Raw genomic sequence first — 17,094 nt, 5'->3', positions numbered from 1 at the left:
CCCGGCTCACCGCAACCAGAGCGAGCCTGTGCAGCAGAGAAGAGCCAGCACAACCAAGGAAAAAAAGCCGAATATCCGGTGAGCCTGGCCTAGGCTCGCGCCCACCCTTGGCTGTCTTGATCACTGTCTGATGAACCCTTTTCTCCCCTCCATGTCCTGCTGCCTGGCTCCGTGAAGGACACTGTTCCGCCTCACAGAAGTGTCCGCAGAAGTGCTCCTGAGATCTGCACACAGGCGCAGTGAGCTCAAAAGCGAGAAGACAGACCACCCATGCCTCTGACTGCTTTGTACTGAAAGTCCACAGCGCCGCCTGCAGTACCTGCTGATAGGGCCGCCGCACCCCGGCCTTGCCCTCCGGCTGCCCCAGAGGACTCTTGTCAACGCTTAGGGAGGCTGAGGCCAGTCTGTGTCCCAGAGAGTTTCACCTTCCCAGGGGGTCTTCCTCTGGCCTGGCCATCATGCCCACTCTCTCTAGCAGGCGAATCAGTATAGGGCTGTTTTATATATGTTTCTGTTTGTTTGAAACAGTCCACAATTAAGAGAAACAATGCAGACAAATGTTTGATGAAGTAGAAAGAGGTTTTTGATTTATTGTAAGGGGAAGAAAACAAATTACAGAACCAATGACTGTACAGCATGAAGGCATTCTTGCAAAGGAACACATGCCTATATGCTTAGAAAAAAGCACAGGAAGACTCTAAGTGTTCACGGTGGGTGATGGGAGAGTAGGTGACTTTATTTTTTTTCCTTTTGCTTATATTTTCCAGTTCCTTTGAATATGAATTACTCATGTAAGAAAGTAAACACACAGATAAAACAGAGGGAAATAACTGCATCTGAATCATACTTTGAGAAGCCGAATGACACAGTGGTTAAGAATGCAGGCGCCTAACCGACTGGCAAGCAGGGTGACCCTGTCACCTCTCTGAGCATTCTCTGGGATTTGGGAGGGTGTTTTCCATGCCTCCTTCCTGGACTGACTGGGCTTTGCTTGTGTTGGAGCCGTCAGTCTCGGACACGTCGAGTTGCCCAGGATGAGGGGAAACGTGTGCACAGGCATGCAGGTGGCACGGGTCAGGGAGTCGGGGCCTTGAGCATCAAGGGAAAGGCTTGGACTGGATCCTAAGGCAGTGGGAGCCACAGAGGGTCCTGAGCCGGGGTTGGGGTGGGGGCATGGAAGGGGCAAGAGAGGAGCTGGGGGCCAGCTAGGGAGGACAGCAGACCAGGCTCAGGTGGGGTCTCTGGGATTGGACAGAGGGAGGCGCAAGTTAACGGGAGGCTTCCCAGCACGGGAGGGGCACCCACATCTCATCTGGACCCACGTGTGAATCCCTCGGGCAGCCACTGGCCCTCTGCAATGTAGGGTCTCCTCTATAAAAAAGGAGGGGCCGGGTATGTTTCTTCTGCCCCCCCACCCCCCGCCCCTGGCCCTGGTGTGCAGCAAGGGTTTGGGAGTGGACATCTCTGCCTACCAGGAGGCTCCCCTGTGGGCCTGGAGCCCCGCATGCATGCCAGGCTGGGCGGGAGGAAAGCTGCGATGCCTACCCCCACGGGGCTTCCGGGGCAAGCCACCAGGCACCTCCTTACAGGAAGAGGGCCAGGGCTGGCAGCTCACTGGGAGGCGTGGCCAGATCCACTTCATTAGAAACAACAGCCGCAATGCCTGGGCCCTGGTACTTTGAAGGATCCAGAAAAATGTAATTTCTTTTAAAATCAGAAGAAAAAGATGAAGAGAACGTTATCCTTTTTTCATCCTTATCTTTAGATCAACACAGTCAAAGGCTGCCCTTGAAGGCAGAAATGCCAGGGCCTAGGAAAGTCAGACCCCAGCCCTGGGGAAGCAGGCATAATTGACCTTGTCCCCCGCTTCCCTGCCTCTAGTGTCCAGTGTGGGCAATTGTGGTTCGGCCGTCTAGGGGGCCCTGCCAGGCCAAGTTTGCCAAGGGGGCCAGGACAGGCCTGGGGCTGCAGTCATTAAGCAGCACCAGCAGATGAAGAGGTGAGGTGCTCAAGGTCCGGACCTGAACATGCTGTCTCATCAGAGTGACCCTGGCAAACTGGAGGCCACCTCTGGGCTGTGATGCTCACTGAATGTCCAGCGTCTGTGGTCTCCTGTATTACCACCTGGCATCCTCCTCAGTCCCGCCATGCTGGGCCCATTTTACAGATGAGGGGATGGAGGCTGAGCAAGCCAGCCACAAGGCAGCTAAGCCCAGACTCAAGAGTGCAGCTCTGGCTCCTGTCCTGGGGTGATAGCTAAAGGAACTGGGTGCTCCTCCGGAGATGGGGGCCCAGGGCGGCTGTGTAGGAAGCTGTTTAAGGTTCTGCCATCAGGCGACTGCAGTTCCCCTCTTGCCTCTATCGCCCCATTTTACAGACGGGAAAAATGAGGCTCAAGAGGAGAAGGGACCTGCCTGCAGTGCCGGCTGAGTCGGCGCGGCGCGGCGCGGCGCGGTGGCCATCGGGGAAAGGAGCAGCGGCCGGGAGACCCGCTCGTGCCCGCGCCCGGGGGAGGCGGCGGCCGGAGGCGGGAGCGCCGGGACCCGCTGGGCTGTGGGCGGCGCGGCCCGGGCTTCCAGCCAAGCCGGGCGGGGCCGGGAGGGCGGGGCAGGGCGGGCCCCGGGAAGGGCTGCCACCTCCCGCCGCGCAGTGCCCTTCCTGGAGCCGAGTCCTCGTCGTCGCTGGTGAGTGGGGACGGGGCGACGAGGGGGTGGCGGGAAGCGGGCCCCCGCGGGGAGCGACCCCCGACATCGCCCGCAGCGGTGGGAGGCCACGGGGCAGCACTCAGACCCGTATCGGCCGGAGGGGCGGCCGGGGCGGCAGGGACCCCAGTCCTGGCCTCGGCGCGCGTTCCTGCGCTTCGGGATCCTGGCGAGATGGGGGGCGCGGGAGGCGGACCTTGGGCAGCCCCGCCCTGCTGCACCCCGCCGGGGCCAGGCACCCCTGCTTCCCGCCCATTCCCTAGCTGAGCCTCCGAGTCCGGCAGAGGGTGGGAGTGGCAGAGCCAGGTACTTGAGATCACAAAATGCCAGGGAGACCTCGTGCTTCTGATCCACTTGAGACACCCCACTTCTACAGGAGGAAACCCAGGCTGAAAAGGGGAAGTCATTTGCTCAAAGCCAGAGAAGGCCCCGCAGAGCCTTAGAACCGGGTCCCTAGATCCCCGTGGACTGTAGCCTGCGCCCCTGGTGTGGGCAGGACCCCCCAGCTGTGAGCTGCCTCTCCTGAAAAAGAGGTGGGAGCTGGGAGCCCTGGTGGCAGGGGTCATGGTGTTCCCTGATGACTGGGTTTGCCTCTTGGTGGGTGGCCAGCCAAAAGGCACAACCAAGCCAAAGATGGGGAGAAGGAAGGATTTCTTACTTGCAACAACTGAGGAGAGCGTCTTGCAGCTTTCCCGAAGCAGCATCTCCTCCCACAGCAAAACTGTGTGTATTAGTCACTCAAGTCACGTCCGACTCTTTGCCACCCCATGGACTGTAGCCCGCCAGGCTCCTCTGTCCCTGGAATCCTCCAGGCAAGAATACTGGAATGAGTAGCCATTCCCTTCTCCAGGAGATCTTCCTGACCCAGGGATCAAACCCAGGTCTCCTGTACTGCAGGCAGCTAAGCATCCGTGCATATTCATAAAGGGGCTTGAGTGGAGGAGAATTCATAGAATTCATACAATTGGGACAAAGCTCAGCAACGTCCAAGCTTCTGTTGATGGAAATCACAAGGGATTAGCAAAGGTCAACTTCTTGTTCCTTAGGTTCCAGTCGATCTGTTGGCTGGGAGTGGGGATTGAGAGGGTGGGGATGAAATTCTGCGAAACAGCTAAAAAAAAAAAACATGTTTCAGGCCAACTTTCACCACGGAAACAACTGGGAGTCTTCACAACTGACTTATTATCTTTGTGGTTGTTACTTCTCTTGCCTGTTCGTTCATTCATTCCCTTAAGATTATTACTGGGGATCTGTTCAAGGGCAAAGAACCCTGGCCAGGCTTACATCATGAAACAGGTCAGTCCTAAAATGGTTTCTCTTGTGTCAAGAGAGCCATGCCTGGTTCTTCCTTGGGGATTGTTCTGCCCTGTCTGCTTACAGTGGGGGTTCCAGCTATGGACACAGTGCTGAGCGCCGGAGCAGCCTGGCAAAGGCCCCATGGCCTGGCCTGGGTTGGGAGTCTCTCTGCTGGCCTAATGAAATATGATGGTCCCTGGTACTGGCCACGTGCAACGGAGTGAACGGCAGGAGGACCAGGACTCTAGCCTTCCCTGAGGATATGGGGTTGAGGCTGTTCCAAACGGGTCATGTCCAGGGAGGAGGCTGCGGACGAGGAGCATGGCCCAAGGTGCCTGGCACAGGGCCACGGGCCCCCGTGTCTCTGTGAGGTGTGGGGACCCCACACAGGGCAGCAGGAGGCAGGGTCGCTCCTGCCTGGTAGCTCTGGGTTGGGAAAGGTGCTGGGGAGGAAGGGAGGGGAGGCTGCCAGTCTCTTTGGAGAGCAGGGAGACAGGTGCTCAGCACCCCCAGAGGGGGGCTCAGTGGGAATTCTAGGTGCCCAAGGAGGGCTTTGAACAGAGGAGGGCCTGACTCGCTCACCCAGGACCCGGCCCAGGGGCTCAGAGCAGGGCGGCCGGGATTCAGATGCTCTCGTGGTCCGATGGCAGAGGCCTGCCGCCTCCACGGCGTAAGCCCAGAGGCCACTTTCTGTGCCTGCAGAGTGTCTGTGTGTGTGTGTGCGTGTACACACACGTGCCTGCCCTTCCACCCATGACCGAGTGGTATCCGGCTGGATCTGGCAGAAACCAGAAACCACTGACAGTGGTCGCTGGGGAGGGGAGGGTAGGGGGCGCTGCCAGGGGAGAGCCTACTTTCTGCTGCCTACACTTTTGACTTTTCCCGATTTCATTTTTGAATCTGTCTCTCATGTGCATTTCCTGTGACTTATTTTTATTGTGCCGGCAATGTGTGTGTCTGCACTCTGTCTTAAAAAATCAGTCATTCTCCCTAAAGCAGATTCCCTCTTGTCACCCCCAGCCCCCGCCGCCCCCACCCCACATCGGCCAGGTTTCCAGCCGGAGGCAGAATCTTCTAGAACTGTGTGGTCTGTTACACTGGATATTTTCATAATGAAAAAGATGAACAGAGCTTATCATGAGGAGGATTAGTTGTGAGTCATTAAAAAAAAAAAAGAGGAGGAGAGTCTTAAAACAAGTCCCTGGGACCATCAGTTCCACCAGCGGTGGCTTGCAGGAAAGATAAGCTCGGGAGGGTACAGCCCGGGGGTGAGGAGCCCAGAAACGGCAGAACTCTGCCCGTTTCTGGGCAGTGCTTTCTGTCCCCCTCTGTCTCTGGCCTCAGAGGGCAGAGGGCTCCTCCAGAGGCCCATTGGCTCGACCCCCACTTCGCAGACAGGGACACAGAGCCCAGGAGTGAAGCATCACTGGGACCAGAGACCCCGGGTCTTGCCCCAGGGGGCCCGGGAGGACTCATCCTGAAACTGCTGCCCGCGAGCCCAGTCAGGACCTGATGCCTCTCGGGGATGGGACACTGGCCCTGAGGCTGGAGGCAGTGAGGCTGTTGGCCCTGAGAGAATCTTCTGGAGTGCAGGCAGAGGGTGGAGTGGCTGAGGTGGGGTGGGAGGAGCTTGAGGGCTCACCCCACAGCCCTGGACCTGGCAGGCTTCTGGGGCAGGCCTTGTCAGGCTGGAGGAGGCTGGCGGAGGGGAGGTGACCCAGCCCTCGTTGTGACTGGCCATATGACCCAGAGCTAAGGCCAGCAGGCTCCCCGATCAGGGCCTGGAGGGGTGCTGTGGGCTTCAGGGTCACCCAGATCTGGAAGCTTCAGTGATGCCTTGTGCTTTGGTTTCCTCACCTGGAGAATGGTGTGCGCCTTGGAGGCCGAGACGGTGTGGGACTCAGTTGAGAGATGGCTGGCCCCTCGCTGGTGGCTGCTGTGAAGCTGGGTGGAGTGATGCTGACCCAGTGTGACCCCAGCCTGGGCCTCCGCCAAGCTCCTCCCCACCCTGCTCACTCCCGGAGGCCAAGTGCCTTCTCCTGACCCCAGGGCTTGGGTGCTCTGCTTTGCCCTTCTTTGTCGAGGTTTCAGTGGCCTCAGGCTTCAAGAATGAGACCTTTCAGAAGCATTTTCACCCCGAGTGTTGGGTGACTGACCGGCTGACATTTTCTCAGCCTTGGGTCTGCGCCATGAGACTGGGTCTTCTCCTGGAGGGATGCGTGGCCCCCAACTCTGACCCTCCCATCCCCTCGCTTGTCTGGCCCTCGCTTGAGTCTCCTCATGACCCCATGAAGCAGGCAGGGCAGGTGGTACCCACCTGATGTCAGGGGAAACTGAGGCCCAAAGTGGAGGTTTGGCCTGAGTTCACCAAGAAAGTTGGAGACGGAGCCAAAGTTTGGGCTCTGAGTCACCGTCTGATGGAAGCAAATAAAGGACAGGTGGGTGGCTTTGCCCCTCTGCCTGAGCCCCTTCCTGACCACTGGTGGTCTCTAATCCTAATACTTGGGCCACCTGATGCGAAGAGCTAACTCACTGCAAAAGACCCTGAGGCTGGGAAAGATTCAGGGCAGGAGGAGAAGGGGGCGACAGAGGACGAGATGGCTGAATGGCATCACTGACTCAATGGACATGAGTTTGAGCAAACTCCAGGTGTTGGTGAAGGACAGGGAGGCCTGGTGTGCTGCAGACCATGGGGTCGCAGAGAGTCGGACACGACTGAGCAACTGAACAACAAGCCCATCCCACAGTGGGTCCCTCTCAGGCCTGCCTGGGCCAGCTGCCCCGCCCAGCCCTGCCCAGCCCAGCATGACTCAGCCTGGTGGGTCCCCTAATCGGGTGATTCAAGAGCCTGGCCATCCCCATGAGGCCTCAGGAAGCTCCCTGTCTGGACTGTCTCCACATGGGCATCTGAGCTACCTATTTTCGACCCCGGGGCTGGGCAGACCGGTTAATCCCCTTGGTCCAGTGGTGCATAGATGAACACAGCAGCCTGGACGGGTGGGCAGAAGTGTGGGTTCAAGCTGTGCTCCGTCACCGCGGCCTTGGGAGAGCTAGCACCCCTTCCCGGGCCTTTGCTTGTTCTGCCCAGCAAGGGGCCAGGGTGATGGGCTCTCCAGCCCCGTCAGCTGGCACGCTGGGCACCGGCTGGGAGCCTGGGCACCGGCTGGGAGCTGTGACCGGGTGACACCTGCCCATGACACCTTGGGGAGAAGTATGGACACAGGCCACGATGTTCATAAACCTCAAAAACACGCTTGGTGGGAGAAGCCAGACCCCACGGTCCACAAAGTGCGTGGTTCCACCTAATTGCGATGTCGGAAAAGGCAAATCTGTAGACGCAGGAAGCAGCCTGCTGGTTGCCAGGGGCTGGGGGCAGGAGGATCAGGGAGGGACTGCTCATGGGTGCTGGGGCCTTTGGGGGGTGATGGAGATGTTTTGGAGCTTAATATAGACGGTTGCACAACATTGGAAATGTATGAAATTGCCCCTGAACTGTGCACTTTAAAATGGTTTCTTCATGTGTATGCCTTTCATTTCAGTGAATCACAAGCAACAGGAAATAAAAACCAAATGGTCAGGAGCCTCTGAGGGGCCTTGGTGGCAGGTGGGGCGTCTGGGGCCAGGGGTGGAGGTTAGGGACTGATGCTGTGATGAATGCAGGGAGAAACAAGTAGGAGGGGATGCAAATTTGTGTCCAAAGCAGGATACTCTTTTTAAAAATGTTTATTTTGGACTAATTTTAGACTTAGGGCAAAGTCACAGAGGTAGTACAAAGTTGCCACACACCCTTCACCCAGCTTCCCCTCCGGGACCAGGAAATTCACACCCTGTTGCTAACCCTGCTAACACCATCCGTTGGCCCAGGACACCGTCTGCCGGGATCCACCTTCTGTTTAGCTATTACTTGTCTTTAGTCAGTGATGCATCCTTCTGTCTTCTTTCCTTGCCTTCCGTGACCTGGCCCTTTTCAAGAGTGCTAGAGGGCAGGGCAGGTATGTGGTCAAATGTTCCTCCAGCCAGGACTGTGACAGTTTCTCAGGACCGGACCAGAGTTTGCATTTGTGGCAAGAATACCACGTTGAGTGTGTCCACCTCCCTGAGCCGGGACACGTGTCTTATACTGGTGGCATTAACCTTGGTCATCTGTAAAAGGGACACTCCTGGGGGGGCATTCATTTGGGACAAAGTGGGCATAAATTGGGACTGTCCTGGGTGAAGGCTCATACGATCATCCTGAGGAGGCCTGAGCTCTGGCCCGGCTCAGGGTCTGACCCCCGGCCTGCCCTTGGACCTCTGGGCCTCGGTGTCCCTGTCTGCGTGTGAGAGTCACTGTGGGATGAAGCCCTCCCACCTGCCTAGCCCACGTCACAGTCTAGGGGAGCCCTCAGGCCCTGAACGCAGCTCATCATGGTTGCCCAAAGGCTGCCACTCGACTGTGGTTTCAACACATCTATTACACAGGCTGAGCAGGGCTGTGCCCGGTGCTGTAGATGAGAAAGCGGCTAAGGTGGCCCGGGCTCCCCTGAAGCGACACGGGGTGGCTGGGTCCCCGGGCTCCGCGTCCCCCTGGTACCGGCACCGGGCCAGTGCTCTCCTAGACCTGGCAGAGGTGGGCCTTGTGCTGTAGTGAGATCAGATCCTCACCCCCCACCCCAGGAACAGTTCCGTGCCCCCTGGAAACCAGAGGGCTGGGTGGGAAGGGGTGAGGGAGGAACACAGGCTGGTTTACCTGTTGGGAGCCAGCCCTGGGCAGTTTATCCTCACGGTTCACCTGTGCAGCGATCGCGGTGCGGGGGGGTGGTGGGCTCACTGGCCCCATTCCACAGGTGAGAAAACTGAGGCCCGGGGACAGAGCACTCACTCACTGGATGGCAGAGCCGGAGTCTGCCGGATGCCTAACACCCTCTGACGGTTCCTTTTATTTTTTTTTCTAATATTTCTTTATTTATTTGGCTGCGCCCGGTCTTAGTCGCAGCACGTGGGATCTTTAGTTGTGGCATGTGGCCGACTGTTTAAAAGTGTGCTCGTTATAGACAGTTTGCAACATGATAACAGAGCATCTTAAGTCCTGCTGGCCAGTGTGGGCCGTAGCCTCCCGAGCTACCTGCTTGTGGAGGGGCCCTGCCCCCACCCTCGGCACCTTGGGTCCGCGCGCAGGTGGGGTAAGATGGTGTGAGCCCCTCGAAGGGTCAGAAAGGACGGTGCTCAGGCCGGGCTCACAGTGGTTCCCAGGAGGTGTTCGCTTTAGGGGGATGACGGCTGCTAACGTCTTCACGTGCTTGTTACATTAAAAAAAAGTTTTGTTGGCCACAGCCTGCAGCAAGCTGAACTTGCACCCCTTACATCGGAAGGCAGAGTCTTAAGCACTGGACTGCCAGGGAGGTCCGTCTTTAAAATGCGTATCCACGTTATCTATTTTTTGCTAAAATCGGGATGATTCTGTCGTCTATTTTATATTCTGTTTTCTGCACTGAACGTTAAGGACAGTTGTCACGTTATTAAAGAGTCCGCCCAGCTGGACTTGGGGGTTGGCCCGTCCCTTGCAGTCCCCAGTCCTGGGCAATGGGCTTGCTTCTGCGTCTCGGGCGCTTCTGCATCTCCAGGCCAGCAGCTGCCCTGCTGCCCCCGTCAGCCTTCCTCCTTCACCCGGCGCCCCAAGGGCTCCCCGCTGCCTGCAGGTGGGCACAGCCTCGTCTCTGCATCTGCTGGCCCGCATGCCAGGTGCCTTCCGGCCCCTCTTCCCTCCCGTGTCCTGGGACAAAGTGCTGCCTGTCCTTCCTGCACCCTCTTCTCTCTGACCCCATGTTGGGGTGCCCGCTCTGAGGTCTGGGCCCATTCTCTTCCACCCACCGTGGTGCCCAGCCCCCACCCAGCAAGTGTGCTGAACTGAGTCCTGCTCTGGGGCCTCTTATCTCCTACACAAGGCCCGGGCCCTCCAACTGGAGTCAGGGTGTGTGAGCGGGAGCTCGGTCCCTTCATTTTGTGATGAGGAAACTGAGGCCCAGTCAGGGGTGCTGACAGGTTTGGGGGTCCCATGGCAGGTCCAGGCAGCACTGGCCCCCAGCATCCAGCCGGCTGGACTCTCGGCCCCAGTGAGCTCAGCTCTCTGGGCGCGGGTAGGTCCTCAGTGCAGACCTGGGGGCTGCTGGGCAACAGGGTGTGGCCGACAGGCCAAGTCCGAAGACTGAGTCCCCTCGGCCCCTGCCCGGGGGACTCCAGCCCTGGGGTGGTGGTAGCGGCACTCCTGCCTGAGCCCTGCTGGCCTCTCAGGGCTGCTGAGGGGCCTTCATCAGCCTTAAACTCTGTCCCTTCTCACCCACAACTGTAAGGTTTTCGAGCTGGGCAGAGCCCCAGAGTGCTGTGTGACCCCAGGCAGGCTGCTTTCCCTCTCTGAACACAGGGAAGGGGAGGCAATTTCAGGGCAGACCTGTGGGCTGACGCTGCAACACTTGTCCACAGAGATACCCCCTGGGCTGGACCCAGGTCAGGATGTTGATGTCCTGTCATTTGCCGGAGGTCACTGGGTGGGAAAGATCCCCTGGAGAAGGGAAAGGCTACCCACTCCAGTATTCTGGCCTGGAGAATTTCATGGACTGTATAGTCCGTGGGGTCGCAAAGAGAAGTTGGACACGACTGAGTGACTTTGACTTTACACAGTACGTTGGTGGGGAGTGGGTGCTCGAGCCAAGCTGTCTGATACCAGTTGTCTTATGAATGACAGTGACTGAATGGAAAGTCCTGGAGCTCTGGGCGCAGGGGTAGACTGACGCAGCCTCAGAGAGCCCAGACCAGCACTCGACCTGGGGAGGAAGGGCTGGGTGACCTTCTTGATGGAGGTTACCCAAACTGGCCTTGAATTAGGTGGCAGAGAGGAGGGGTCATTTACCAGGAGACACGAGGTCAAGGGTGAGGGTAAGCGAGCAGAAGAGTTTGGCAGCTGGAGCAGGGACCGACGTGGAGCCGACGGGGGCAGGGGCACCCAGGGGACTCCTGCCCATCAGAGCAGTCTTGTGGGTGGGGGCAGGAGTTTGGGTGGAAGTGTGTTCCCTGGAGCTCTTGGGCTGGGGCGCCGCTGCCTGTAGGGTGAACTCAGCACCCCCCACCCCCCAGCCTCACACATCTTTTCTGCACCTCCTGCCTGTTCCATCAATTGCTTGTTCAATCCATGTGGGATGAGGGGCCGGTAACAGACCCACTGCAGGTCTGCTCACAGGAGGTCCTTAGGAAATGCTGGGGAGGCCCCACCCCCCACTCTGGAGCCTGCCCATCTCTCACCCCGCCCTGTCTTCTCTTTCAGAACTTTCCGGAACCGCAGCTGCAGCCGCAATGGCCCCACCCTGGGTGCCTGCCGTGGGCTTCACGCTGTTGCCCAGTCTGGGGGGCTTCCTGGGTGCCCAGTACACCCGCGGAGAGGGTTTCCGCTGGTACGCCAGCCTGCAGAAGCCCCCGTGGCACCCGCCCCGCTGGATTCTGGCCCCCATCTGGGGCACGCTCTACTCGGCCATGGGGTAGGTGGGAGTGGGCGCTGGCGTGGCACTGGGCCTGTCCACCTGCTGGGTAGGTGGGGCAGGGGAGGCCCAGGCCCGCGGCCTGAGCGTCTCCTCCAGAGGTGAACTCTCCAGGTGCCTGTGGGGAAGTGGGTACCGTTTCCCGGCCCCGTTTGGCAAGTGAAGGTGGAGAAAGCTGTGAGGCCTGTTGGTTGCACAACCGAACGCTTTCCTCTGAGGCCTCCTGGAAGGGGTGGCAACCTCATACTGGCACTCTGGCTGTTTTTACAACTGCAGGGAGAGGCCGGCCCTGCGTGTACAGTTCAGACGTGGGCAGGCGAATGCTTCCAAGACCAATACAGTGACAGCAACAGCGGTCATAGCAGCCATTTGTTGGGCGTCCGCCTGGGGTCAGGCTTTGCCTTTGTTAAGGTTCACGACCCCTCGTTTGACAAGAGACCTCCCGAGGACACAGGGCCCTACAGGCCTTCCTGGACAGACCTGGGAGGTGCCCAAGGAAATGCAGGACTGGGTGAGGGAGTGCGCTCCCTGCTGGCTGCAGTGGGATTTGCACCCAGGAGACCGGTCCGCTTCCCACCATCCTCTGCAATGTTCCCAACACGCAGGTTCTGTGCCAGCCCAGTGGGACTGTAGGGGGCAGAGAGTGGAGATCGGGCGATGCCCCAGGCTCCTGATGGGAGTAAGACAGTCCTGAGTGTCAGCCGGGCCGCACCCTCTTCCACCCCCTGGCCCTGCCGTTGGGCCGATGCCCCAGGCTCCTGATGGGAGTAAGACAGTCCTGAGTGTCACCCGGGCCGCACCCTCTTCCAGGCCCTGGCCCTGCCCCGTCAGCCTGCGGTTCTTCTTCCTGTGTCCCGCCTTCTCCTCACCGTCCTAGTCCAGAGGCACCACTGTCGCTGCCTCCACTTGCTCCAGCCTCCAGGCCTCCCCTCCCCATCGAGATTCCGATAGAGCGTTAGTCTGGCATCACCTCTCTATTTGCAGAACCAGCAAACCTCTCAGAGTAGAGAGCTCAGCCTCTGGCCTCAGACTAGCTGGATTCAAATGCAGACTCACCTCCCGACAGCCTGCCAAGAGCTCTGAGCACTTCTCCCCCGTGCCTCAGTTTCCACACCTGTAAGATGGGGTGACAGTCCTGCCCACGTCATGACGTAATCATGAGGATGAGTGAGCTAATGCTTGCATAAAGGTGCCTGCATGTGTAAATGTGGAAGAAGTGAAGTGAAAGTCACTCAGTCGTGTCCAACTCTTTGCAACCCCATGGACTATGCGGTCCATGGAATTCTCCAGGCCAGGATACTGGAGCGGTTAGCCTTTCCCTTCTCCAGGGTAATCTTCCCAACCCAGGAATCGAACCTAGGCCTCCCGCATTGCGGGCTGATTCTTTACCAGCTGAGCCACAAGGGAAGCCCAAGAGTCCTGGAGTGGGTAGCCTATCCCTTCTCCAGCGGATCTTCCCGACCCAGGAATCAAACCAGGGTCCTCTGCACCGCAGGCGCATTCTTTACCAGCTGAGCTGTGACGGAGGGCAGTAGCTATTGTCGTCAGTGGTGGTATCACTGCCCTTGTGGTCCTAGGAGCCCCAGGACCGGGTTCTCTTCTGCTTTACCTCCCCAGTACCCCCCTCAGACCTTGAGGGACAGTTGACAGTAACACAGGCTGACTCAGGGTCTCACATATGCCCCTGGAAGTGTTAGTCACTCAGTCGTGTCTGACTCTTTGCGACCCCATGGACTGTAGCCCACCAGGATCCTCTGTCCATGGGAGTTCTCCAGGCAAGAATACTGGAATGGACAGCCTTCCCTGGTGGCTCAGACAGTAAAGCGTCTGTCTACAATGCGGAAGACCTGGGTTCGATCCCTGGATGGAGAAGATCTCCTGGAGAAGGAAATGGCAACCCACTCCAGTATTCTTGCCCGGAAAATCCCATGGACAGAGGAGCCTGGTAGATTACAGTCCATGGAGTCGCAAAGAGTCGGACACGACTAAGCTTTCACTTTCTTTCTTTCCCTTCTCCACGGGATCTTCCAAGCCCAGGGGTTGAACCCGGGTGCCCTGCTTTGCAGGCAGATTCTTTACTGTCTGAGCCACCAGGGAAGCCTGTATATGGGCCTAAACCTTTACATATTTTTGTGGCCTAACCCTGGCAAACTCATCCTTATCTCCTAAGGCCCAGTCCCAAATCCCCTAAGGCACATTCGTTTGCATGCCTTCTGTACATGCTTCACTCTTGACAACACTGATGATGTCAATTATTTATTGAGTGTCCTACTCAATTATTTATTGAGTATCTGTCCTAAGGGCAGCTGGGTACTGCCCTTAGCACAGCCAACATATTAACTAGAATCTCCGCAGCGACCCCATGAGACAAAGGCCCAGAGAGGTTAAGGAAGTTCCTTGAGGTCACATAGCAGTCAGAGGCAGGGCATGCCTGAGTCATCACTCTGTGGTCTCAGAGGTGAGTGTGGCTTCCTGCCTTGCAGGGAGGCCCCTGGCCTCTTCCCTGTTGGTGCCCTGATCGGTAGCCTCTGTTTCAGGTATGGTTCCTACATGATCTGGAAAGAGCTGGGGGGCTTCTCGAAGGAGGCGATGGTTCCCCTGGGCCTCTACGCTGGGCAGCTGGCTCTGAACTGGGCATGGCCTCCCCTCTTCTTCGGCACTCGACAAATGGGCTGGGTAAGTGTGGCCTTGGCTTGTCTCCCTGGTCCCTGGAGATGGCCTCCCTGGGGGGGACATGAGGTACCACATCCCAGCCCCCCAGGGCCAGGATCTAAAGGTGGGGAGCAGGGGAGGCACATGGCTCCTGGTCCATTCAGAAGCTCTTAGCGGGGGGGGGGGGTGCGGGTACTTCCCTGGTGGTGCAGTGGCAAGATTCCACGCTCCCAATGCAGGGGGCCCCGGGTTCGATCCCCGGTCAGGGAACCTAATCCCGCCTGCTGCAACTAAGCCAAATGCAGCCAAATAAATATAAATATTTTAGGACTTCCCTGGCAGTGCAGTGGTTAGGATGTCACACTTCCAATGCAGGGGGTTTGAGTTCGATCCCTGGTTGGTGAACTAAGATCCCACATGCGAACTAAGATCCCACATACCACAGGGTGTGGCCAAAAAGAGAGAACACAGCTCTTAGCAGACCAGTGCCCCTCAGCTGCTTTTCCTCCACGAAGGAAGCCTTGTGGGGCTCTGAAGCTCCATGGATTCAGGGGCCTTGGGTGCAGGAAAACCCACCTTATAGCTGATGCTGTGCACCCCTCCATGTGGCAGAGTCAGGCAAGGGTGATGGTTCCCATCTTACAGATGAAGAAACTGAGGCAGAGAACGGGAGCAGGGCTTGGCCAGGTCACTGAGAGGCGGCTGGAGAGTTCCCTCTGCTGCTGTGGTAATTGGGCAGCTGGGACACACCACCCTATGGGTCGTGGTGCCTCAGGCCTCCCCGTCCTCATCTCTGCAGGCCTTGGTGGATCTCCTGCTGACTGGCGGCATGGCAGCAGCCACGGCCATGGCCTGGCACCAGGTGAGCCCGCCGGCTGCCTGCCTGTTGTACCCGTACCTGGCCTGGCTGGCCTTTGCAGCCACGCTCAACTACCGCATGTGGCAGGACAACCAGGTCCGGAGGAGTGGCCGGCGGCTCTCGGAATGAGGATGCCTTGCCCTCCGAGGACTGCAGCCGCTGCGGGTCAGGCACTGCTGGTGGTGGGGCCCCCAGGCTTCCGCAGCCACCAGGCCGCCTGTCTGCTCTCAGCCCAGGGGGTGACCAGCAGTTCCAGAGGTGCTCCTCTGAGCTGAGCCCCCACCCCAGAAACAGCGTCCTGCGCCTTCAGCCCTGCTCGAAGCTCGCTTTCGGAACATGGAATTTTATAAGCCAAATAAAGTGTTTCAACTTCTTGGCCATGGCCTGTTTGCTTGGGTGGGACCCCCGGCCATGGGGAGGGCAAAGGGCTCGTCCTCCGGCTGGGTATGTCTGGGCTGGGTCATCTATGGGATGCAGACTAACACGTCTCATGACCCTTCCAGGAGAGGTGGCCTGCCCAGGGTGGAGTGGCAGACATGGGCAGAGAATGGGTGCAGCCTTTGCCCCCAGCCCGGGGAGGAGGTCCCGTCCACCCTCTACACATCCAGGAAGGCCAGCCCAGGCTCTGAAGGGCCCAGGCACACTGCCTGGCTCTGCTCGAGCCCCAAGCATGGCCCTCCGCTGGCCTCAGCCGGGATGGGTGCCGGGCCTAATACCAGGCTCAGCCCCCCGGGGACAAACACCTTACCAAGGAGGGGATGGGTACACAGAGGGCAACCCCTCCCTGGCTCGGCTCACCCAGATGTGGGAGGTGTCATCCTAACCCCTAATCGGGCGACCCATGACCTCTCCTGACACCTGTTTGGAGTGAGGCTGGCAGAGCCTTGGACACAGGCTCCTACCGGAGCCCCTACCTCCACGCCAGGTTCTAACTGGGAGCGAGCGGGAGCGATCACCACCCGGTGAGGCGTCTGATGAACAACCTGGTGTGAGCGCTCGACCTGAGGGGCACAGGAAGGCCCCTGGCCTGGGTTTCGGGGCCTCTGCCTTCATGTTTTAACTTCCAAAACCCACCGGGGGCGCCCCTGTGCTGGCTGACAGCACCCACGAGCATCCCCTGCTGCCCTGTGGGAGTCAGGGTCTCCCATCACCCCCACCCCAGGATTCGGGGACAGGCGGGGGGGATTCCATCCCCAAGACCCCAGGTTTAAGTGCTGGAGCCAGGATTCAGGGCTGGCTCAGGATTCAGGTTCCCAGGTGTCGGTCATGACAGAGACGGGCCTCAGCTCCACAATGGTCCCTCCCTGGTCTGCTCTGAAATGGAACCAGTGCTGGGACCGTAAAGGCTGAACGCTGAAAAATCCTGGTGCTGGAGAAGACTCCTGAGAGTCGTTTGGACTGCAAGATCAACCCAGTCAATCCTAAAGGAAATCAGTCATGAATATTCACTGCTAGGACTGACGAAGCTGAAGCGCCAATACTTTGGCCATCTGATGCAAAGAGCCAACTCACTAGAAAAGGTTCTGATGCTGGGAAAGATTGAGGGCAGGAGAAGGGGACGGCAGAGGATGAGATGGTTAGATAGCATCAGTGACTCAATGGATGTGAATCTGAGCAAACTCTGGGAGATGATGAAGGACAGGGGAGCCTGGTGTGCTGGAGTCCATGCTGGACATGATCTAGCAACTGAACTCCTAGGAAATCAAGCTTTGGGTCAGGAACTGCTACAGCCTCAATATTTATATTTATCCAATTCATGTTGAAATCGTAACCCCCAGTGAGAGGTTGCTTGGTGGGGCCTTTGGGAGGTGACTAGCTCATGAGGGTGGGGCCCCCATGAATGGGATTAGAGCCCTTTTAAGAGACCCCAGAAACCTCCCTCATCCATCACATGAGGACACAGTGAGAAGACAGCTGACGGAGTCAGGAAGAGGGTCCCCTTGACCTTAGGCCACCCCAACCTGCAGAACCGAGAGATTTCAGTTGTTTAAAGCACCCAAACCCAAACAGACTAGACACGGACGTGGAGACCTGAACACCACCTCGTTACTTCTGTTTTTCAAAGGACGTTTGTGCA

At 58.3% G+C, this 17,094-nt stretch overlaps 1 protein-coding gene across 1 annotated transcript; it reads left to right on the top strand.

The window, feature by feature from the left end:
• The first annotated feature begins 2,533 nt into the window (after positions 1-2,533).
• On the top strand, positions 2,534-15,393 carry TSPO (translocator protein). Its single transcript, XM_070371479.1, has 4 exons — positions 2,534-2,684; positions 11,296-11,506; positions 14,044-14,182; positions 14,958-15,393. The coding sequence occupies exons 2-4, from the start codon at positions 11,325-11,327 to the stop codon at positions 15,144-15,146; spliced, it is 510 nt and encodes a 169-aa protein (XP_070227580.1). The 5' UTR covers positions 2,534-2,684; positions 11,296-11,324; the 3' UTR covers positions 15,147-15,393.
• The last annotated feature ends 1,701 nt before the right edge of the window (positions 15,394-17,094 follow it).

Source organism: Bos mutus, chromosome 5, assembly GCF_027580195.1.
Source record: "Bos mutus isolate GX-2022 chromosome 5, NWIPB_WYAK_1.1, whole genome shotgun sequence".
Classification (NCBI taxonomy): Eukaryota; Metazoa; Chordata; class Mammalia; order Artiodactyla; family Bovidae; genus Bos; species Bos mutus.
The sequence above is the reverse complement of the archived record's forward strand: the minus strand, read 5'-3'. Positions and strand labels throughout refer to the sequence as shown.